The sequence below is a fragment of the Cygnus atratus genome, chromosome 16 (genome assembly GCF_013377495.2).
Source record: "Cygnus atratus isolate AKBS03 ecotype Queensland, Australia chromosome 16, CAtr_DNAZoo_HiC_assembly, whole genome shotgun sequence".
Taxonomy (NCBI): domain Eukaryota; kingdom Metazoa; phylum Chordata; class Aves; order Anseriformes; family Anatidae; genus Cygnus; species Cygnus atratus.
In genome coordinates this window covers 1,566,907-1,590,189 of record NC_066377.1, presented here as the reverse complement: position 1 = coordinate 1,590,189, position 23,283 = coordinate 1,566,907, and the positions used below count along the sequence as shown (strand labels likewise).

At 53.6% G+C, this 23,283-nt stretch overlaps 1 protein-coding gene and 2 long non-coding RNA genes across 4 annotated transcripts; 1 reads left to right on the top strand and 2 right to left on the bottom strand.

Moving 5' to 3' along the window:
• Positions 1 to 1,827: 1,827 nt before the first annotated feature.
• Positions 1,828 to 6,686, bottom strand: LOC118258371 (uncharacterized). The gene is made up of 2 exons (XR_004781841.2): positions 2,987 to 6,686; positions 1,828 to 2,473 (listed from the first exon to the last, which is right to left on the bottom strand). It is a non-coding gene; the product is annotated as an uncharacterized LOC118258371 (long non-coding RNA).
• A 4,544-nt stretch (positions 6,687 to 11,230) lies between these two features.
• On the bottom strand, positions 11,231 to 20,546 carry TNFRSF6B (TNF receptor superfamily member 6b). Of its 2 annotated transcripts, none has more exons than XM_035567116.2 (5): positions 20,129 to 20,546; positions 17,078 to 17,257; positions 16,208 to 16,586; positions 13,918 to 14,115; positions 11,231 to 12,016 (listed from the first exon to the last, which is right to left on the bottom strand). In XM_035567116.2, the coding sequence occupies exons 2-5, from the start codon at positions 17,117 to 17,119 to the stop codon at positions 11,724 to 11,726; spliced, it is 912 nt and encodes a 303-aa protein (XP_035423009.1). In that variant the 5' UTR covers positions 17,120 to 17,257; positions 20,129 to 20,546; the 3' UTR covers positions 11,231 to 11,723. The 2 variants fall into 2 exon arrangements, with proteins under 2 accessions (XP_035423009.1, XP_050569897.1); XM_050713940.1 differs by lacking the exon at positions 20,129 to 20,546 and adding an exon at positions 17,669 to 17,734.
• On the top strand, positions 17,583 to 21,643 carry LOC118258372 (uncharacterized). The gene is made up of 2 exons (XR_004781842.2): positions 17,583 to 17,688; positions 20,539 to 21,643. It is a non-coding gene; the product is annotated as an uncharacterized LOC118258372 (long non-coding RNA).
• Positions 21,644 to 23,283: the final 1,640 nt, after the last annotated feature.

Here is a 23,283-nt window from a genome sequence, read left to right as displayed (position 1 = left end):
AGTGCCTTGCTAAGAGACAAAATGCTTTAGTCAAGTAACATGCAATGTCTGTTTAATGGGACATCAGGCATTTCCCAAGCTATCCTCATATCTCTTCCTTTCCCTAGAAGGCGAGGGAGGAAAAACAGTTCTGAGCTCAAGGGGACAGCTGTTCTCACAAGTGTCTAGACACAAAGACTGCTTTGTGGCACGTATCAGTGGGGACCTCTTCAAGTAAAGCATTCTGACTTAAAATTACAAAGTTACCATGTGGGACGTCTTTCATCCCGGAAGATGAATGAGCTGTGATGCATAAGTAGGAGCATGGACTGATGCCCACAAAAGTCAGGAAGGATTTCTCCAAAAGTGGTAGTGGAAGCCTCTGCGTCATTCACAGTTAGCTTCTAGTGCGGTAACAGCAATTATTTCATAGGGCACACAGATGCAGCTGCTTGGCTCCGAGGTCTGTTTTAGGAAAGAGCTTAGCAGTCAGGTTTTTCCAGCATTACAGATAAAGTACACCTACCTGATACTGTCAGACAATTTCCTGAGCGCCTGGTGAGCTCAGCAGGCAAGCATGGTCATACCTATTGTTGAATTGCTTTGGTGTGTCCTCTGTGCTGCAGCATGACTGCATTGAAAGAATTCAGCTTGATCAGCTGACAGGTGCAAGATAAATATCTTGCTGTGCAAGCATGACCTGGACTTGTATCTCCCTGATCATATACCATATACAGTTCCTTTACGTGAAGAGCAAAAGAAATGGAACGCTGCGAAGTCAGCTGGGGTTTTTGGTTCCATCTGCTCTGTGTGGTCATAAATGGCTGCATAAGGACCCTGATGACTTCCTCCTCCAGCTGACTTTATTGCTGCTTTAGTCTGTATAAGCAGGTCTGTACTGCTAGTGATGCATCAGTACAGACCTGTGGAATAGGAACAAATTAATTTGAAGAAAGCATTCTGAAAAGGAGTGGTACTCAATGTATAAGCACTGCTAAAAAAATCCCCTTGAGGTAGTCAAAGATGGTGTGCTGATACCAATTTTGTATTCTGATCAGTAATTTAAACAGTAATTCATCGTATTTTGGAATAACGCCTTATTTAAGTCCTTGACGAAGCACAGACTTTTATTTAAAATACTTTTGCATTACAAGTCCCCTCCAAAACCTCCAAGCAATGCCAAGATATTTCTAAGCAGATCGGTTTTTGTGAACAGTTTGTCAGATTTTGGATACTTTTGAGATGGGCCTGTTTTGACCATGCCAATTACCAGCAATGTATTTCTCTGAAGAGTTGTTTTATATTCTGAAGGTGAAACAGATTCATCTCAGCAGTCACTTTTTCCTTTAACTTGCTTTCTTAAAGGAAATACATACACTGAGATAAAGCTAAGTGGCTAATTACAGTGGTAGTTACTCCACTTGCCTTATTTGAACACTGCAGGAAGATTAATTTTCTCTCACCTCTCTGGAATTTCCCTACTAAGCAAATATTTACTAGCTGTTAGCAGCAGGACACAAGAATGTTCCTTTAAAACAAAGAGCAACAGAAAAAAACACAACACTTAATGTTTTTGAGAACTCTGTGAATCATAGCGCTACCCATGTGGTGACAATTCCATCTTCATTTGGAACTGATGAAAGACGAGGAATAACTGAGTTAGAGCTCCTTCTTGCTGGTCCTGTCTAATCCCATCCCAGTGCAAGGCAGCAGCAGTGTGTTAGCCTTGTTTCGGTGGCCTGATGTGTGGTTCACTTCTGGGTTATGCAGATGTCAGGTCTCACCCCGCTTGCCCTGTCATCCCGTCCTGCAGAACCAGCAGACATACCAGGACAAAGCAGACATAGCTTCAAGCTAAATCCATCATTTTATTTAAGGCTCTGGCCAGTACCAGCTATTACAGAGCACATTGCAGAAGCAACACAAAGACATTTATGGGGGGGTACGTGCCCCTGGCCATATTTGCTACTCTTTGCTAAGCTGAAATCAGCCTATAATACTGGAGTGGACTTAATATCCTTCCGAGTGCTCCAGAGCTGTTTTATTTCTAATCTAGCTATTGTCTTTTCTTCCTGATGATCTACTTCTGTACTGCTGACATGTTCTATAACATCACTTGTACACGTCTAGCACGTCCACCAGCTAAGGTAAGGATCAGCCTTTACACATTACAGATAGTGATCTCAAACAAAAGGATTTTTTTTATGAGTCTGGAAGTTTGCTTCTCCTTGGCAATGATGTTTTAGATGGACATGAGACTGCTGGGTTAGTCCTGAGTTCCAGAAGAATGTGCTTGTAAATAACTGTGAGGTTTGTGTAGTTGTTTATAACCCCCCATTGTGGGTTTACAGTTAAAACAGTCCTTGGCTAAAATCCTGGATCAAAGTTCCTAAAAGGTTCTGACTTTGTTTAGGCATTTCACTTGCTGAATCAGGATCATGGGACTTCGCTGCTGGGAAGCATTATTCAAGGAGGGAACTTCTAAAGGGATCTGCTAAGAAAAAGAAAAGAGTGGTACTGTCACTGGTCTTCATCATTATCCCTTCAAATAATCAGTTAAATAAAAAATCCAATTAATACAGACGGCATCTGACGGGCAGCCACAGGCAGCAGTGCCCAGGCGTAGAGGGGAACGGGTTCTGCCTCTGCCTGCAGCTGTCCTGCCCAGCTTTTCTCAAAAAAAGCACAGTTTGCCTTCAGTCTTGGGCCCATTTTCAGAGACTGAAAGAAGTGACCCCCGAGTATTTGTCTACGGGTTTCCCCAAAACAACCTGGAGAAGTGACAATCAAAAAAAATTGGCTGAACTGACCCTGCCACGGAGGCAGGGTGTAGACTGGATGCCCTCCCTAAATTCTTCTTGGCACAGTTTGCTATTAAAATCTGGCTCAAGCCTGTTTCCAGGGAGGTGAGAGGCAGTGGAGAGCTAAAGATAAGAATAAAGGATAAAGAATGCCAGAGAAACTACAGCAGGTGCTTTTTCACACTGGAAAGTTGTAATTAACTTACTTGAAGTTGGAAATCCCAAGCGAGACATTCCTGGTATATAACATACATGTTGCTTTGTTTGCCGGACCTCAGGCATTTCCTGCAGCATCGCCCCTCAGTTTTGCTTCTTGTGCTTCTCAAATACGTCAGAGTTGTTTTACTGCTCCTCTGGTAAAACCAGCTTCCGTGACAGCTGCTGGGGGCTTTCCATTACTTTCTGTAGACGTTCTTAGGCTTTTTTTTTTTTTTTGTATCCAAAACAAGTTCACAAGAACGTAGCCCCAGCCGTCAGTAATGCCTGCTTTCATACCGTTTCATCTGCACAGCTTAAATCTAATTGCGAGAGCCTTCACCCATGACACTCCTTACCTCAGAAGCGAATGCAAATTATATTTTCTGATGCAAGCAACTCGATATTAAAGTAACTGGAATCTCATGTAGGAAAATGACTGAGGACTGGCGCACTGAACTTGGACAGACAGCGCAGTTTGCAACGTCACTGGGGAAAAAGTGACCCACATTTCTTCCGTAAGCTAGGTTCTTATCAGACAAAAATGAGGAGGATTTGCAATGACTTACTCAATTGTGGAATTCTGCCTGACATTTATTTTGCCTGACATTTATTCTTAAACAAAAAAAAAACAAAACACTTTCTGGGCTTAGAAGGAATCTCCTCATTCCTAGTCAGTTATGCTGTCTTTCCTCAAAGCTGAAGGCTGCTGATTCTGAACACGTTTCCCACATCTTTTTTCAAGGATGTCAGGAGCACAGTAGGAACCGACGCCTTTGCAGCGGTCTCCCCTTTCCCACAACCAAGTCTGCACATGCTACCAACAAGTAATTGTGAAGATGAGGCAGCAGATGTATCTGCTCCAGAAGTCACAGGTTGGAAAAATCCTTTCCTTAAAACAAAATCCTTGCTGGAAGAACATGTGACCTTACTAACACTCCTAGCTCGTGAGTAATGCCATCGCTTGGTGCATGGCCATAGATGGCACTGGCTTTCCAAAGCCATTCAGGAGCGTAAGGCTTGCACATCTCCCTCCAGCCCCCTCCTGCTGCTTCCTATGGTTCCTGCAGTTCCTTGCAGACTTGCCTGGTGTCTGATTTTCGGGCAAAGCAAGCGGCTACACGGGTGCTGCAGTGCTGCTGCTCTGCCAGGGGACGTCCCAGCGCTGTGAGTGGAAGCTCCAGCGCACCAAGCATGCCTCCTTCACCCAGAGGGATGGCAGGCTACATGTTTTACAGAGCCACAGATCGGTTTGGGCTGGCAGGGGCCTTAGAGCCCACCCAGCTCCTGCTCCTGCCATGGGCACGACCCCTCCCAGCAGCCCCAGCTCCTCGGGGCAGCCTGGGCCAGGGCCTTGCCATCCTCAGAGGGAAGAATCTCTTCCTTGTACCTCATCCAAAGCTGCCCTCTTGATTTAACTGCTACCCCTTGTCCTATCATTACACTCCCCGATAAAAAGCCTTCTCCCAGCCCTCCTGCAGCCCCTTCAGGCCCTGGCAGGCCCCTGTCAGGTCACCCCGGAGCCTTCTCTGCAGAGGGCTCTAGCCCTTTGACCATTTTTTGTGGCCTGCCTTTTGTTTGGAGGCACTAATTCCACTTTGTTCCAGCGTAGCCTTAAGAAGTCTGTTTCAGTATATACTGTAAGGACTGCTCCAAGGACAAACTGCAATCACCGTAAGTTTCAGTGGGTCCTTCAGTGTTTTCCTGAAGCAGAAACCTGCAGGGTTCCCTGTGCTCTGGTTCAGTTCCCAGCCAAGAACTCCTCCAAGTCCTCAGAAGTCAGCTAACCCGGCACTGCTGCTTCTGCAGCTTTCCTTAAGCAATATTTTTTTGTGTCACAGGCTCCCCAAAAGAATGGGTGCTATAAAGGGGAGTAAGGAATTTGTTGCCAGGAACAAGATGTACAAGGAGCACCTCCTCGCTGCCTCCCCGTTTAAGCAGTAGCATTCAGAGGAGCACACCAGCAGCCCCTGTATTTCTCTCTGGGATTTATGGGGTGCCCCTGTTTCGTGACCAAAACCCATTGCTCATTGAGAGGTGCTTTTGTGCCCGGGCAACAGCCAGGGGTTATCCTGCCCTGGTGAAGGACCGTGCTTCCCTGACACTGAACAAGGCTCGGTTTTAGGTCTCGTATTTGAGGTTGTGTGCAACACCCACCTCCAACGGACATCACGCTTTTGTCAGCAAGCCTTTGCACTGGATTTCACCTCCTGCAGAGGGAGCAAAGGAAGCTGGGCACCTGTGGCAGGGGGAGGACAACAACTGGGCTGAAAGCACCGAGCGCCAACAGCCTCGTCCGCAGAAGGATGAAGCGCTCCCATGTCCGCACCCACGTTGTCAGAGCAGTGGAAATTTTGACAGCTCATCTCTGTGCCATGAGAAGAGGCAGGATGACAAGATATTCCATGCCCCCAGCCTGGGAGAGACTTAATAAGTGGATGAGTGCTGCTGCTGTATCAGAGGGCAGGGGATCTCGGAGAAGAGGTGCTGAGTCACGGGCTCGGAGGCTGGTGCGTCGGTGTCACTCTCAGGGCCCAACATGAAACCGAGGGGAGGAAGAATTTGTTTTTGCTCTCGTCAGGTCGGATCTGTTCCTTGAGGCTCAGAGTTGCGAAGTGGGGAATGCACACGGGCTATTCTTATCTGCTGAGTTCCCCAACTAAACACTCCTCGGTTTGCTTCTGGGAAGGACAAGCAAAGTCCAATAACACCTACGAACCTCCAGCATTGCGGAAGGAAGTAGGGACAGAAATAGAACCCAGCATCGGGGAATCTGCTCGATTCCCTGATCACATCACATCAGAGTGTGTCACTGAGGCTGGGCTGACCTCTCCGAACCTTAACCTACGCTTTGGAGTCGAGAACACCCTGCAGCCCGCGAGCCTGAGAGCAGCAGCACGCCGGCCACCCAGCGCACGTCCCGCTGACCTCATGTGCCTGTAGAGATAGCTGGGAAGTCATCGTACCCTGCGCTTCCATAGAAAAATGACCAAGTCTCCCGGCTCCACTCCCCTGGCTCACAGCTAAGTCACAGCACAGCTGGAGCTCCGCTACGGCCAGAGCAGCTGGGAAAGCCCCAAAGCGAGCCGGGGTCATGGCTGGCACGGGGTGGGTGCGAGGGCCGGCACCCAGCGGTGCAAGGGACGGCAGTGGGGCGATGCCAGCTCTCTGGCTCGTGGTACTGCTTAGTCATTTAGCAGTGGGCTCCCTGGTGTGGTGTAAGCTGGAAAATGCGAATGTTTTTAAAGGCTAAGCGAATAAATGGTTTGGGAAGACCCCTGTTTTGTGTTGACCTGGAATGTAGTGTATGAAGCGCCTGTGGTTCTAAGCAGCGAGGGTGTTGTGTAAGGATGTTATAGCTGTAGTCATTCCAAGCTTTCTGACCGTGTTTCCCAGAAAACTGATGTAAGCTAAAGGCATCAGAAGGCTTACTAATGTATTCTGTTTTATTCAAGCTAAGAGGAGACAGTGCCCAGACCAAGACCTGAGTGTTACGAGCTAAGTACCTTGGGAACAAACAGGGGATCCAAACAATGGCTGAACAAACAAGGAATCTGCTTCAGATGTGACCCTGTTTGCTGGACAAATTCCTGTAAGTGACCTCCTACAAAGCAAGAGGTTCTGTAAAGGACAATTGTCCTCCCAGCACCTGCTTGGAAGCTCGCTGGAAATGAGTGAGAGCTGCAGCACTGCACTCTGTAACCGCTGCAAGAAACCAGATCCAAGGTTTCTTAAAAAAAATAAATGTTATGCAGATGTTTCTTTAGCTCCCTTTTTAGCTATTGACTCACTGCTGCAGCACTGTCTGACCAAGTCTGCTGGGTACTAAATACTCGCAAACAAACAGCTGAATCCACCTAAGGAGAGCATGGATGAAGCCTGTCACCTGCTCTTGATTTACATGGCAGCAGGCAGCAAAAATTTGCTTTTTGGAACATGTTTCCTGCAAAGATTCCCCAAACAGCTTCAAAATGTGGAAGCTGGGAAGCTCGGTGCATTCTCCAGTGGGGAAAGACGGGGCCTTTGGGGATGAAGGCAGGTGGCTGGGGGGCGAGGGGAGGTGCTGGGGGAGCGAGCCCCTGATCCCCAGGCCAGACACAGATCCGAAGTGGGGACCCTTTGGCAACACCTGTGAAGTCCTCAGGCTGCCCAAGTGCCTGAGCTTCTTTTTAGGGAGTAATATCAACATACCAAACTGTTTCCTTTTCATTAACTGCTTTCACATTCTCATAAAAAGGATTCCTCAGACAGGTTTCGGTTTTGGTCAACACGAGGCAAAAATTCTCGTTTCATTAAATGAAATATGAGGAAAAGTGAATAGGTGACGGGGTTCAACCTGGCTCTGGCTGGCTGGGGCTCAGCAGGTATGGGGCTGGCTCCTGCCCTTAACTGGGGGGGCCATACAGCCTGCTTGGTTCCATGTGTCCAACCAGCCCAGGCTGGGAACAGCTCACAGCTGCCTTGCCACCTCTCATTCAGTCTTTGAGCCATCCCACTTTCAGGAAGCTCCTTGAACACAGAAAGGAACAGAAATTATAAACTGAGAAGGGAACAAAACTGGGGCAGAGGGATGAAGGGTGACCATGTGTGCCCGAGGCTGGCGGCACCATGACCAAGGTGCTCACCAGTGACATAGGGGGGTTGGTACAAGCAGGGATGATTCTTCTGTCTCTCTTGCTTATTTTGAGACCACCAGCTGAAAGCCTTGGGGGACTCAGACAGAAACACGTGCGGGAAGATCTGCACCCATGTCGTGGTCCTCAGAGTCATGTTCTTTGGCACCTCAGGCCAGGTACCCCTGAGGAGCATGGGCTGGTTGGCACTGCAGCCTCCGCTCTCTCTGCTCCTGCTCTTCAAAACGGCCAATTCCTCCCCCTGGCACACCTGCAGAGCTCGGTCCCACCATCAGGACATGGCTCCACAGAACCACCAGGCACAGCGAGGGATGGTGCTCAGCAGGGAGAGCGTGGGCGTGCAGCAGGTGATTACCGTCAGGAGAAAAAACCCTACGATCAAAAGAAAAAAAAAAGATGCATACTTTTAAAAGAGATAAAATCAGTGCCTCTTTGGAATCGCAGTGGGCAGATTCAGAGGCGCGTGGTATGTGTTCACATTCCTCACGTCCTCTCCCACGGGATCTGGGGGGGCTCAGCGCACCGGACAGAGGCTCCAAGGGTTGAGCACATCCAGCAGGAGGGGATGCAGGGAGCAAGAAGCCACCTCCATCAGAAGCAGAATGTGGGGAAATTGGCAGGCAGGAGAGCGACTTTAACCAGCCTGTGATTTGGTTGCAACCCCAGGGCCGGGGCCGGTTGGTGTCTGTTTTGACAAGCAGGATTACGAGATCGCCCCGCTCCCATTCCAGCTGCACACCTCCAGAAATCCCCCCGGGTTTCCGCTCGCGCTCCCGGCCACCCTCCCCGCCGATGTTGGGATGGAGGCCAGCAGCGTGTGACCTCACTAGAAAAACTCCCACCGACTTCTTAAGCTAACATTAATCATCCACCCGGCCCCGTTCCGACCCCCCCCGAGCACCAGGCCAGCACACACAGGGTGCTCCTCTTGCGTTGGAGCCGAGACGTGTTCGAGCCGCTCCTGCGGCGAGCAAGTAGGTTCCTGCAGCGGGGCTGCGGGCTCTGGGCCCGTGAGTCAGTGCCGTACCTGCCTCCAGCGGGACCACGAGCCTCAGCACCGTCCCGCGTCCCGTGTGTTGTTTTGTGTTTTTTTCCTGTTTTAAGTATTTAACAGTATTGGGTGATAGGGAAGCCCTGCTCAGAGAACGGCATGGCCTTGGGGTTTTTATGGAGTGCTCGCGGTGTTTGGGGAAATTGTCTTCTGTGTGCTAAATATCTGAATCATCCCTGGGGGAGAGCTACGTCCACATTTAAATGTTACCGTGTACTCATCCTTGGCCACAGCTTATGAGGAAAACAGTCATTTAAATTACCAGGAAGAAGAGCGCTTGCGCTGCCGACTGTTCCTCTTCTCTCTCTGGGCTTTGGAAACTTCAGTGAAAACCGAAGGGGGGGTTTTATCCTCTGCGTTATTTCACCTTTGTGAGTAATTACATTTAAGGCTAGCACCTGATGGGGTCTGTGCCTGGTGGTGGGCAGCAGGAAGCTGGTGTTACCCGGGCATGCAGGGAATGCTGCCCGCTGTGGCACCACAAAACTCGTGCAGGATCTTACAACAAAACAGATTTCCTGGAAACTGGCCCACATGCACGTGCTGGTGTGTTTGGACACTGTAGTAAAGGTCAAGATTTACCAGAAAAATCCCACGCCACCACATTATCTGCGAGCCCATATGAGGAGACACTTACTTCATCATGCAGCAGTTCTGACTAAATCAGCATGAGGCTCAGCAGGAAGGGCTCGTGCTTCCCATAAACAGCCTGGAAACGGCCCCGGTGCCTCACACACACTGCCTGCCTGGAAAATATGCGAAGGGATGCTGCAGCCTCCCCGTGCTGGGCTGGCACAGCACCAGCCAGGTCAGGGCACCCCAATGGGGCAAGATCTACAACACCGGGGCGTTCAGAAGGTGGCTGGGAAGAACAAGAACCAGGCACCACACTCATGAGCTGCTGGGTGGTGCAGGGCATCCCCTGCCTCTCCCAGCCCCTGGAGCGAGGCGGTGGGAATGGAAGCGTGGATCTCATTTGATGCAGGTGGAGTTGGCACCCGGTGGCTCATCGTCCTTGGCCTGCAGCCGTGGAGCAGCAGGGAACAGTCCACGGTCTGGGGCCTTGGGGGCCATGGGGGTGAGCGGGACGGCTCTCCTCGTGCACCTGCACACGGGATTTTTGCAAGGTTCCTGAGGTCTTGCAGCCCTCGGGGTGACAGCAAAGCTACATAAGCAACTGCTGCATTTGCTCTATTGGAAAGGACAAAGGGTTTGTGCAGACAGAACAGTCCTGGTGTCCAAAAAAAAAAAAACAAAAAAAACCAGACAACCCAGAAAAAAAGCCCAACTCTGCAGCAGCGTTCAGCAGGAGGGAGCTTCCCTGGGCTCTGCTCCAGCCCAGCGCCGTGCAGCCTGCACGCACCAGGCCCGCTGCTCTCGCATCGCTCCCCATGTTTCTGGAAGGAGGTGAGGGCCCGGGGCTGGACGCGGCTGGGGCTGAACAGCTCGGCCCTCAAGCTGCTGGCGCCTGCTCTGACCTGGCCTCACACGGAGCCACGTCACGGCTTTGAGAAGCAGGAGCCCGGGGCCCAAGCTGGCTGCCCTCTGCGTGGCCGTGCAGCTGATGGAGGCCAGATAACCATTACCAGCTTACTTTCCATCAAACACACGTTTCAGGAGGCCGGGGTGGTGAGGCCAGCACAGGGAGGCAGGGAGGCCGTTCCCTGCCACCTCTGGGTGCTCTGAACTGTCACAAGACCTCCACGTCCCCACACGGGGAGCCCTGGGTGCCGCCGCGGCCTCCTCACCTCTCTGCCCGGCGCCTTGACCAAACGCCTGCTGCCGGGGGCTCAGCAGAAGTCATACTTGGTTTCTGCACAGCAGAAGAGCCACGGCTGTGGACAGCAGCAGGGAGGCCAAAATCCCCTCCCCATCCCTTAGGGCAGCCTTCCCCTCGTGTGGGAAGCGTGGGGGCAGTTCCACGCAGCACGTGTTTCAGGGCGCTTTGAACAGCTACGGGATGGGGGAGGATTTTCTGCTTTTGAACCACAAACTATTCCCAGCAAGCACTCAGTTAAAAAGAGCCATAAAAAAGCCAAACTTTTTGGAGGCGGAAGATGGAGGCTCTGCGTCATCACCGCTACGGGGTGGGTAGTGCCTGACAGGGTCACCGTTGGTGATTTCCCTAAGTGACATCCCCAAGGCTGAAGGAAGAGCCCTGTGGTCAGCAGGCACACATGGGCCACCGTGGGGACAGACCTGGCTGTGTGGTGACACGGCTGCAGTGACCTGAGAGGTGTGCCTGGTCCCGGACCCGCTGGAGGTGCGAATCCTATTGCGGATGGCCCCGTTGTTCTGTGTGCAGGGTCACTGCCTTTGCGTTGCTGTTTTGCATGCAGCGCTGCTTTGCACATAGGGCTGTTTTATGCACACAGCTGCTCTGCGGGCAATGCCACGCTGTGTGCAGTGCCTTTTTGTGTACACGGTCACTTTTTGTTAGCTGCTGGTGGTGCATGACCAGGGGGTGAGGCACAGGCAGAGCAAAGCAGAGGCAGAAGGCAGCGGGTGGGCCTCCCAGCACTGCCTCTCCCCTCCAACCGAGGCCAGAAAAGGACTCCGGTGACGGAAAATCATGTAATAAAATAACTTCTTTGGTTTGTTTCTTTAGAAAACATCTCACATACAGTATAAAACCAGGTAGTTCAGAAATAAATTCAAAAAGCCAGCTGTACCACAGGCTTCAGGAGTCTCTTCCACCCCCTGCGCCTCAAGCAGCCAACTGCTTTCTCAGAGCGTGACGAAAGCGAGTCCTCTGTGGGAAATACTGTTAAATAATTACATCACAAAACCAAAACCACACACTTTAAAGCTAAGCCAGAGAGTAGCCTAAAAGAGAGGACCAGGCTTCTCCCTCCAGAAACATGACCCTGGTGGTGTTTGTCTTCGGATGAGCTGGGACCCCCCGGGGCACCTCACAGGGCTGCGGGGCCGCGCTGTGCTCGCCCCTCACTCAGCTCTGTGCTGCATTTCAAGTTAGTTTTTTGAAAGAGTAATAAATTAATGAAGCCACAGTAAAAAACAACGACAAAAAGGAAGACATTTTTAAAAAACCACCCTCAGAGTTCAGTCCATGTTCTTCCCAGGAGAGAGAAAGCGCTTCCGCACCTCCCTCTCTATCGCATGCAGCTTGGTGGCCCGCAGCGCCTCAAGCAGCTCCTTGGTGACTGCGGGGTTCCCCTCCTTCAGGTGGGTGAGAAAGGCCCTGAACTTCTCCTGGATGAGCGCCTTTTTCTCTGACACCTGCTTCCTAAGCGAGCCCTCCAGGATGTGCTGCAGGCGCTTCAGCTTTTTCGGGGAAATGTTCTGGTACGCCACAAAGTCGATCATGGCTTGCTCGCAGTCCTCGTCTCCTGGAGCTGCGGGGAGAAAACCACCTGCAGGTTAGGGGGAAGGTCGCCGTGGGGCACCGGGAGAGCTGGTCACAGAGTCCCAGCACGGCTGAGGTGGGAAGGGACCTCTGGGTGCTTCTGCTCCCATCCCTGCCCAAGCCAGGCCACCGGGAGCAGGGCACCCAGCATCACGTCCAGGAGGCTGTTGAAGGCCTCCGAGGAGGGAGGCTTCACAACCTCTCTGGACAGCCTGTGCAGGGGCTCTGTCACCAGGTCGGAGCAAGGGACAAACAGGCAGTGCCACCAAGCCTCTCCACAGGTGGCCATCCTGACCTGGCACTGCTCTGCAGCCCAGAGCCCAGCCAGGGGACCCGCTCACGGCCCCATTCCCAGCCCCAGGAGGCTGCTCCAGCAAACGCCCAGAGCCGCTGCGCAGGGAGAGCATGACCCAGTTCTGTGCCAGTGCAAACTGGTCACGCTGTCACTGGTTATAGTGGGGCAGGCTGCTCTGCTCAGACACTCCTCCGAACTTGGAAGCTGCATTTCATTATTCCAGCAACTGCCTTGCAGCAGAGACACGCAAGTGCTCGCATGCCTTCCCTGCCGGGTGAACTCACCCAGGGAACGGGAGCTGGAGACACCACCCCGCTCCCATTGCTCACGACTCTCCTTGCCCTATAAATAGCTCCAAGCCCGGTCCAGACATGGGTGCCGTTGCTCAAGGCAAGGCAGCGCACACGTGCTGCTCACGCAGCTCTCACCTGGCTGCCCCCCTCCCTCCTTCCCTCGCTCGGTGCTCATGCCGATGGTGGAGACTTCCCCTCACTTGCTCTGGCACAAGCCCAGGCACAAGCCCAGGCACTTGCGAGGGTGGCCAGGCGAGAGCTGTGCCAGCTGCTGGGAGGGAGAGAGCTGGAAGAGAGGAGCTCCCCTCCCACGCCGCCCGGGGAACGGCCGCCCTGGCACAGCAGGAGCAGCTCTCATACCATGGGAAAGGCTCGCTGGCACCCGCTTCGACCTCGTCTCCCTGTACATCAGCTGGGTGTTTGGGATGGAGCGGGTGGGTGGGTGGAAATGGCATCCTGCCACCCCCCACCCACAGTTCCAGACCCCCGAGATAGCTTGCATGTGAAAGGTCACTTAAATGAGGGTGCTCGCTCCCTGTACCCATGGGGTACGTGTTACAGAGCAGCCCCCAAGAGCCAGCCCATCGCTCTCTCCCACTCCTTTGCTATAACTGAAGGCTCCTGCCCCATCATCAGCCTCCACTGAGGTCCAGCACCACATCGTGCTATCACCATGACCCAGCCCACACGTGCCTCTCCTCTTTCATGTAAGAGGCCAAAATCCAAGCCACGCTGCGGCTCTGCTGAGCCTTGTACTCTTGCTCCACTCGATATGCACGAGACAAGGGTCAGGCTGCAACAACAGCTTCCTGGAAACAGCCCGAAAGCCTGGCAGGAGGGCAGGGAGGTGACAGCGGCTCCACCGGCGCACCCTTTGTCCCGTGCCTGCCAACACAGCTGCCAGTAGCCGCCGCCAGGCAAATGACCACTGCAGCTGCCCATGCGCTGCCGTCCCCGGGTAGCAAAGTCACTGTCGGAGCCCAGAGGGTTTCGCTGCCAACCCTTTGTTCCCGGGGAAGAGGAGCCTGCACGTGCGCCAGCTGAGCCGCGGCTGTTGCCTAAGCCCCACGCTCCGTCCCCGCCTGAACCTGACCTGCGGCTCACCCCGACCGCGAGGGAGGACGGGCTGCGTTTCGCGCCCTGTACTTGAATCACAGATCACTCTGTACTTTTACAAAAGGTACTTGGCCTCACTTTGCACCTATGTAGGAAAAGAAGCCAGGAAGTTCGCTCCCACCCTGTTCCTGGCATCTCCCCCTCCACCCGCAGAGAACCGGCGCCAGCTTGGCCGGCCGCGCTCACCTGGCCCCTGGGTGCTGTTGCTCCTCCCGTGCACCCTGCAGGAGGTGCAGAGGGTGTCGTGGTACTCGTTTCCCTGCACGTTGGTCACCTTCCCCTGCTGCGCACAGTCCTGGTGCGGCTGGCACAGCTCGGTGCTGGAGCTGGAGGAGAAGAAGCCGCGGGGGCATCTGCGGCACTGGGTGTCCTCGAAGGGGGTACCTGCGGGGGGACACGGGGACGTCAGGAGGCGCCTCCAGACCGCGCATCAGGGCATGAGATGGAGCAGGCAGAAGCACCTGAAAGCGTGCAGCCAGCTGCAGGGCAAAGAGCAATCAATGCTTGTCCCAACCATCCTCAGGCAGCGATGCCAAAAGGGTTCGGCAGGTGCTGGGAGGAGACGTTGTCCCATCCGCCGCTGGAAGGAGCCGCCGGCCTCGTGGGCCACTGCCACCAGCTGGGGAGGCCGGGAGCTGGCTGCCAAAGCAGCCCTTTGATTCACTGCAGGCTGGGAGGCCGCCGGCCAAGTGAAAGTAAAACTTGCTGAGAGCTCAAAGGCTCTGCTTGGTTTTGCAGTGCTGCAGTTTCCCAGCAAGAGCTCGAGGCCAGAGCCAGCACCGCATCCCAAGGGTGGTGCCGTGCTCATGGGATTGCGCCCAGGCTGCCCTCATGCTGCTGGAGGGAACAGCCCGAATGGGGGCAACGTCGGTCCCCGTTTGCACCTCCAATCCATACAGCTAGTCAGGAGCAAGGCTTCCATCATGTCCCAACCCCTGCTTTGGCTGTTAGAGATGTCCCAGCCAGCTCAGGTGATCCCAGCACGTCAGTCACAATTTGCAAATGGGAAATCCAAGAGAAGCAATGTCCCCAGAGGAACCCTGGCTGGACCACAGAACTCATCCAGCCCGAAGGCCAGCGAGGTCTGCCCACAGCTCTGGAGCCACCGCTCCAAAGTCGCCGTGTCCACGCTGACGTCCCCCTGCCCTGGGATCCCCGGCCAGGCAGGAGCACTCGCAGCCCCAGCTCTCGGCCTCCCCACGCTGGATGCTCTGCCCTTCCTGCAGAGCCATAATTCCCTCCACAGGAGGCCATTTGCAAACAAATTAATCATAAATCATTAAAAATATTGCTTCTCCTCGAATGTCCCAGCTTGCTCACATAACTCCTCAGACCCACAGCCAGCCCTCCAGCCTAATTTGATGCGTAAGGCAAAGGATTTTCCAGCGTTGTTTGGAGACCTAGGTCATCTTTGCTGAGTCACCGCATTTTGTAACGCTGACGTCCTACAGGGAAAACTGAACCACGAAACTCAACCTTAATCATTGTCAGAAGACCACAGGTATTCCTCATCTAGCAGCTGAGCCTGCAGCTCTCCTGTGTCACACATGGAAGGACTCCAAAAGCCTCAGCTTCAAAGCATGAAGTAAGGCTCCTGCTTTTGCTGATCTTATTATGCTCAGTTGTGGTTTCCAGAGACCAGACACTGGTGACTCATGGGAGAGTGAGAGGAAAACATATGCCTGCACGCAAGTTGTATTTTTAGAAGGCGTATACACAAGCAAATTAAGGCAACCAGGGGACCAGACAAACAATGGAAAAATAACTCCCCTAAAATGCTGTGACTCACACCTTGTCAGGGGATAGAATCGGAGACTTGCATATCTCCCCTAGAAAGAATTGCAGTAAGACTCATGTAAGTGTCCTGGCACCCTTCCCATTTATCTTTTTTGTGTTTTAAATGGAGCCCATCCAAATTACTCAATAAAAACCACAAAGCCCAGCTCCAGGACTACGTACGTCCACCAGCCCTGCTGTTATATCGTAAACAGCCCTTTTTAGTCCAGGTAATTAGCACTTCCAGCTCCTTGGCTGCCCGCCAGCACAGGCCCAGCGATGACAAACCAGCAGCAGCCACCAAAAGCTTTCCACCTGCTCGGAGCCCATGCGCCCAGGCAAGCTGCTGCGAGAGGAACCGTGAATCACTTCCCAGAGCTGGCCGGATCTGCCCGCGGCAGCAGGTGAAGCCGGCAGCTCAGAATCACCACATCCCTCCTAAATATGCTGCTGGGGTGTGCAGAGGCAGCAAGGGAAAGCGGGGTAAAGCCAAGCAAGTCTCTCCCCAGAGCTGGCCATGAGCGGTTTCATGCACCTGCAAGGACAGCGCTGCACTGCTAAGCAAAAAGGGAGCGAGACAGACTGCAGGGAATCGCTGGCTGCTGGTTTTCTCCTTGTTTTTTAGCTCCAGCAGCAATCTGGGGATGCGATAGGAGCCCCGCAAGCACGCGCACCGCTGCAGTCATGCGAGGATACGTACCCGCCTTCACGACGCCGGAGCCCGGAGGGCACTCGGAGTGCCTGATGCAGAACTCCATCTCCGAATAGTAGCCCTCCTGGCACTGGCACACTCTGTTGTGGGTGGCATTGCACTGCTGCACCTCCACCTGCTTCTCCTCGCAGATGACGTTGCAGTACCGGCACTTCTCCAGGTAGTTCCAGTACTGCGTGTAGTGCAGCTCCGGGCAGGGCTCGCACACCGTCTGCCTGTCCCTGGCGCAGTGCTGTGCCACGAAGGTCCCCGGCGGGCACTGCTGGCAGGTGAGCTTCTCGTTCGTCTCAGCATCCCTCCACTGGTAGGTGGGTTGCCAGCCGGAGCCCGGCTCAGCCAGCAGAAGGAGGAGAGGGGCAAACACCCACTGCAACACAGCGAGGAGCTGTTGGCCTCTGCCCGTCCTCTCGCAGAGGCAGAAGCCACAAAGGCGCCCGCTGCGTCCCCACTGCTGTTACCACCACCGAAGCGGGGCTTTGCTCTCCCACCTGCTGCTCTCCCCAGCCCCGACGGAAAGCAGCAGCGGGACCCGGAGCCCCCCACCACGTACCTGAGCATCCTCCCCAGACACCTCCCGTCCCTCACCAGCCCCTTGCTGCCTTTCAGTACCGCCAGCAGCCGCAGCCCTCCGTCCACCTCTGTTCCCTCCCAGGAGGCTCCCAGCTGCACGGGGCGAGGTCCCGGTTTTCCTCGGCACGTCGGGAAGCGGCAGGGAGCTTCCCCAAACCCCTGCGTGCTCCTCGCAAGCCGGGAGCCTTGCCCCAGACCCGGTTCCGAGGGGGAGCACCCGGAGCCCCGCTCGCCCCCCGTCCCCTCCCAAATCCTCCTCCCCCCCCCAGTCCCCCGGGGGCACCTTACCCGGACCGGCCGCCTCAGCCTCGGCGGGTGGGGGGCCAGCATGGCACCGGGGGCTTCCGAGCACCGCGACGAGAAACGGGGCCGTCGGAGGGGGGGGGAGGGGGGTCTCCAGCGGTGGGCGCGGGGGTCAGCGGCTGCCCGGGGGTTCCTCGGCTCTGCGGCACCGGCCCCGCCGCCCGCCTTTAAAGAGAGAAGAGGCTCGGCTGCGGGCTGCGGGCTGCCGGGACGCCCCCACGCCCCCCGGTCCCCCTCCCACCCCGGTCCTCCCCCGGCTGCGGGGGGGGTGGGGGGGCCGGCACCGCCCCGGTCCCATCTCCACCGCCCCCCGGTCCCGGTGCCGGCCCCATCGTTACCGCCCCGCCCGGCTCCGCCGCGGGTGGCGGGCAGCCGCTTATAGGCGCCCCGCCGGGGAAGACCCCTCTTTGCGGTACGGGAACGGCTGCACGGCCCCTCCGCCCTGCCAGGATCCCGGCACCGGTACCGGCACCTCCACCGGCACCTGCCTGCTCCTGCTCCCGCTCCCGGTCCCGGTCCGTCCGGCGGCTCTGCGGGTGCCAGCAGCGTCCCCCAGGAGCCCCCAGCCCTATTTACCTGCCCGAGCGAGGAAGCAGGTGGGGTTTGCTCAGCTGCAAAGCTCTCGGCGATAAGTGCAGGCTTTGTTCTGGGTTTGCCGGGGGAACGGCAGGGAATTCCCCCGGGGACGCTCTGTTCCCTAGATGTAAATGCGGGGACGACTTCCCCCCCCCGCCAGCGCTGCGGTTGCCGCTCCGCTGCGGGCACGGCTCGGTCCCCATCGGGCTCCGGGTCCCCTCCGGGCTGCGGGTCCCCGCCGGGCTGAGCCCGCTGCCAGCCCCGCTCCGAGCCCGCACTTGCCTGCAGCGGGCTCACAGCTCGGGCTTTCCCCTCTCGGAGCGCTGCGGATGACAATCCGGCTCCCGGTGCGATGCTAAAACCCAGGCTCCTGCAGGATTGCAGCCCCCAGCAGGAGGGCAGGTCAGCATCTCGGTGTCTCAGGGGTGGCACATCGCCCCGAGTCCCCGACCCCAAGGATTTGGTGGCGGCTGAGCGCAGCCTTAGTGGTGCACGGCTCAGCAGAGCCACACACACGGGAGCGCGGTTGCTGGTGCCTGCTGGGCGCTGCTGCTGCTGGAAAACATCAGAAGCGGTGGACTTTGTCCCCCTGCCCTGCCTGGGAGGCAAGAGCACACCACCACGAGTGCTCCAGGTGCTGACACCATGGAGAAGAAGCTCCCGGTCCCCCCATTGCTCGAGTCCCCCTGCACAACAAGCACAGGGGGGAAGCGAAGCGTGGCCTTCACCTTCTCGGTGCTGTGCACCAAGGGTGCCCCTTGCTGCACCCCCGGAAAGCACAGCAAGCTCCGTCCTGGAAGCCTGCCTTCCCCTTTCCCCTCAGACACGTTCTCTCCTGCCAGGAAAGGCTGCGAAGAGGAAGGGCAAAGCTGCCAGTGATCGCAGATAGCTACTTCAGAAAAAGATGAGCTTTTTTCCTCATTTTTAAACTTTCCACCCAATGGAAGCAAACACCCCCCCACACACACACAAAGCACATCCTAAGGCACAGAGACTCACCGGGAAGTCTGACTTTTCTGCGTCACACCCCCTGTAGTGGCACAGTTGCCCCCTGGCCTGCTCCCCTGGCCTGCTCCCCTGCCTGCCCCTCAGGCCCCTGGCTCTCAGTCGGGAGCCCCCAGCCTCCCTGTGGGTGCTGCGGGACACCCACCTGCAGCCCCCCTGTCCTTCAGGCTGCTGGGGGCTCAGCGGCTTCAACAAACCCTGGGTGGCTCCGAGAGGGGCCCAGCACCGCCCGTACCACCTCCGTGACAGCAACAGTGAGAGCAGCGAGCCACCAGCTGTCTCTCACTCAAAAACGTGTACGTAGTGTCTTAAAACACTAAGCAGTCCACAAACACAGTTGCTTAATGCTCAACCATCTCCATGGGGAGACAACGAAGGGGCTAAAACATCCTCCCAGCAGCCGTTTTCTGTGGAATTCCTGTTTACAGACTCGTTGCTCCCAGGTCAGGGCTGAGAGGCCTCCAGCCTCCACTGCAGCGCTCGGTACAGTGCCTGCCCCATGCTGGGGCTCTGAACCCATTTCCCACCATTGTCTCAGCTGCTGTAAGGAATTCCACTCAGGAATAGAGCTTGTTTACAGAAGCAGCCCGAAGTTCTCAAAATAGGCTTCTCCAACATCTGTCACAATCTGTATTTTTCTCAAGCACCTCCCGTTTCCATAGATATCCTCTGCAGTGTCACATAGCCAATGCCACTAAGCATTTCTGAGCATCGAACACCAGACGTTCCACAGAATTGCAGAAAAAAATAGTTCGGAAAATTTTGTACTCTGCCTTGTGCTGGGAGGTCCAACGCCACCACGAACGGTGTTCCTTACAGCTTTAGAGTTGCGTTACCCAAATGACGCATACAGGTCTGAAATGCAATCCTACAGAGGAGCATCTGCTTCTTCTGCAAGAACTGGGATCCTTCTGTCCCTGCCTGGACACGTATTTACACACAGACACGTCCAGAAGGTGCACTAAAGAGTCGCTTGTGCTGCATCTAAACCAGGTGCACACGGTTAGAGGAGGGGAGCGGAGAGCTCCTGCCCCAGTCCACCCCAAAACGCCCTCTTCCCCCACCAGTAGCCCAAAGAAAGAGGCAGAATTTGACCCTCAGAGGCTCTCCAAGCAGGCATTCAGCAGTAGTCAAAACCGCAACACGTACGCTGCCCCCCAAAAAGCAAACGCGAAGTTGCTGAAACACACCGGGGAGTTAAGGGGTTACAGTGCGGAAGTCAGAGGATGTGGGGGGTTTTGTTCCTCAGGAGCCAGCAGCCAAATGCGTTTGCAACCCCATAATTAATATTTGAGATAGAGACAAAAGCTGTCACCAACCTAGCTCTCAGCTCCTGCACTCTTCCCCTGGGTGGTGAAGCCGCTTGGGTTTTGTTCCTAATGCCACAACAGATCAAACCTGCAAGGGCTAACCCAAATCTATGAAGCAAACCAAAACAAACTAGTGTTTTATTACCTGCAAAGAGAAGCAAACTCCAACATTCAGAAGGAATCTAAAGCTCCTTTCCGCAGGATCAGCTTCTACCCAGCCCGGCTGCAGAAAAACCCGTGGCCAAGCTTCTAGCCTAACTCAGGCGAGAGTCAGAGGGCTCAAAATTTGGGTCAGGAAGCGCCGTTCAGTGAGAGCACCACGTGCCGTGGGCTGTGCTCGTGTGCAGTCTGCCCAGAACAGCGATGTCCCTGTCATGGAACATGCTACAGCTGGGTTTAATTTTACTGCGGGTTTATCTCAGGCACGTGTAGTGCCCCAAAGGAATCCCAGTGATTTCTAATGCCATTTGACATAATCTCCGAGCCAAGGGCTATGGGGGCTTTGCTTCATTAGTGTGTATCATCTCAGCAATTACGTGTACCAATGAATTGCAGATTTCACTAGTTTGGATCAAGCACGGAGTCCCACGTTACGGGTTAGCCAGCAGGAGAAGCGAGACCTCCATCTGAGAACAGCCTGGTATTTCAAAGCGCAGCAGCATTTCCCGCACGTTTCCTTTTCTGGTGGCCAGAAAGCTGAGCTCAATTTTCCTGTCATGGATTTCGCATGGTTCCTTGGCTTGCCATCTGCCCTCTTGCTGACACATCTGGACTTTTCCAAGAAACTGCAACAGAAATCAGATCACTTGGACTTTTGCAAACTTATGAGTTGGTTGAGATGATGAACAGTCACACCGCAGCACTTGTAGAAGGATTACTCAAAATAGTTTGGACGGCTTTGTTTCTCATGCTGCCTCCCTCAGCATTCTGCCCAGATTAGAAAACGCCACGTTAACACCCTTTGCCATGCCGCTGGTGACGAAGCAGCGTGATAACCTGTTCACAGCTGTTATTTGGATGTGAGTGAGTCGCTGGAGGTGGGAGGTCTGGGACGGCACACTACGGGAGTCCCCGTGTGCCGTGTGATGGATGCAGCACGCCCACAAACAGAAAGTAAGCCGCTTCTCACCGTACCATGTGGCAGCACTACCGATTCTTTCTGTTTGGAATTTAATAATGGCAAAAATGTGTCAGATTGATTTTCTTAGAGAGGGGGATACCATGTCCAGGAGGCAGAAACGGCTTCTCCAGGCAATCTCTTCCTGCCAGGGGGATGAGAGTTTGGTGAAACAAGGACCTCCAGTTGCTCGTTCTCTGTCTCTTCTTTTGCTTGACCAAGGAACCTCTGAGAAGGGCTCTGTGGGATCACTGCCTGATCAGGGGAAAGCTCAGCTCTGCTCACCACTGCCTTCCTGACCTGAGGAGGTATTTTCGAAAAGGAATACAGCATCGTATTCTCATGGGTTTGGCTTCATCGGTGTGTTGTTTCACACACTTGAGAGCTTCAGGACACACAGAAGCATTGGTTTTTGTAACTACTCTTGCAAAATTGGGTTTCTTGCTAATATTCAGAGAAAAGCCTGAAAAGCAAGGAAATGCCTCACTCTCTATAAGTAGCCACTTACCAAAGCAAAAATACAATTAATCTCTTTCCTGATGAGCTGGTTGTTTTGTTTCTGTTCTGAATTCTTTCAGCTTTATTTAGGAAAAAGTGTGTGTGAGGCAGGGGGTTTCAGTGACACACCACTAAAACTGAGGACAGCTAAATAGTCATAGCACTGCAAGGCAGGGGCAATAAAGAGATAAATATCTACTTCCTTCAGGATGTGTAACTCTTGTGTCACTTGCTTCCCAAAACCAGAAAGGAGTGCCCAGCATAGGTTTTCCTTTCCACGAACAGTCAGTTTGCATCAGTTCCTCTCACCATATATTAACATGGATATTTTACTAACCAGTCCTGTTTTCACTTTCTGGACGTTATAAAATAAGGTACTAGCTCTGTCTCTTCTCGTAATTTCAACTTGTTTCAAGATGACAAAGGACTGCTCTCTGCCTCTCGCAGCACATCCCGACAGCTGGTTCCTGGAGACCCTGCTCTACAAGGAGTCAGGGGAAGCAGGGATCTTGGGGGGAGGAAACAGCACTAAACACGTGTAGGAGGACCACACTGGGGTCATGGAAGATTCAAACTGACAGAATTGTTAAATTCTGTTGTTAAAACATTAAGTAGCGAGCAGATAAACTGCAGACGAGGACAAGCTTGTGAGGGAGGGCTGCTCTAACATCACCGTTACGCGCGTTACATTCACCTGTCCTGCTTGCAAGAAGGTAGCGACACAAAACCAGACTTCAGAAGCTGGTGCAATGCAATTCCCATGACACAAGAAAGCAGCCGAGTTTCATAGCTCTGGTCACCACTGAACACTTGCATGCTCTCCTGTGCTGTGGTTTCCCTCCAGTGGCATAAGCACTAAGTTGCAGTTCTCCCAGAGATCTTTGTAGAGTAGACAAAGCTCTGAACTATCTTATTTAATAATTTCATACTGGTTGCAGCTCCCAGCCTTCACTCACCTTTTAGACTTCCTAGTCCACTGTTTGCCCAGGCCTAGAGCACATGCTGAGACAGGAATCCAAAAAGAAGTTGCCGGAACCTGCTCAGAAGCAGCCGAGGGGATTGCACTGCATGGAAAAATCAGATGGCCCCAAAGCTGCTGGGAGCAAAACATTAGCATTGGCCCAGTCTGCTTTTCCTGAGAGCCTTTTTAAAAAAAAAAAAACACACACACCCCCAAAAAAAAAACAACGAAAAAACCACCCACACACTTCTGTAATACAATAGTTATTGCTATACTTGTTAAAAACTCTGAGTCCTTTTAAAGGACAAGAGTTTAACATTAATTATGCCTTCTTGACACCGTACCTCCAAATCTTTTTCTGTTCATTTTTACCACATTATATATGAACACATAGAAATCCTGTAATTTTTCCCACTTACATTTGGAGTATCTAGGGCTTTCTCTGCATTATTTGTTCTTGTTTTCAGAGTTTAAAACAGTATCAATAGTGCACTGAAATAATAAACTAAATAAAAGTATTTTGATCATCACGAGAATGTGATTGTTAAAATTCTTTTATTTCATTCTTAAATAGAGGTAAGTTTAGAAATTTCTCCATGAGGATCAACAGCTCCACAACTGTAAGATTTGAAGTGTCACTAGTTTTGCATTCTATAACTGCAGGAAACAAGAATCTTTGAAATTGTTGTTAAAATATGGCTCACCTTTCAGTTTTAAGATATCA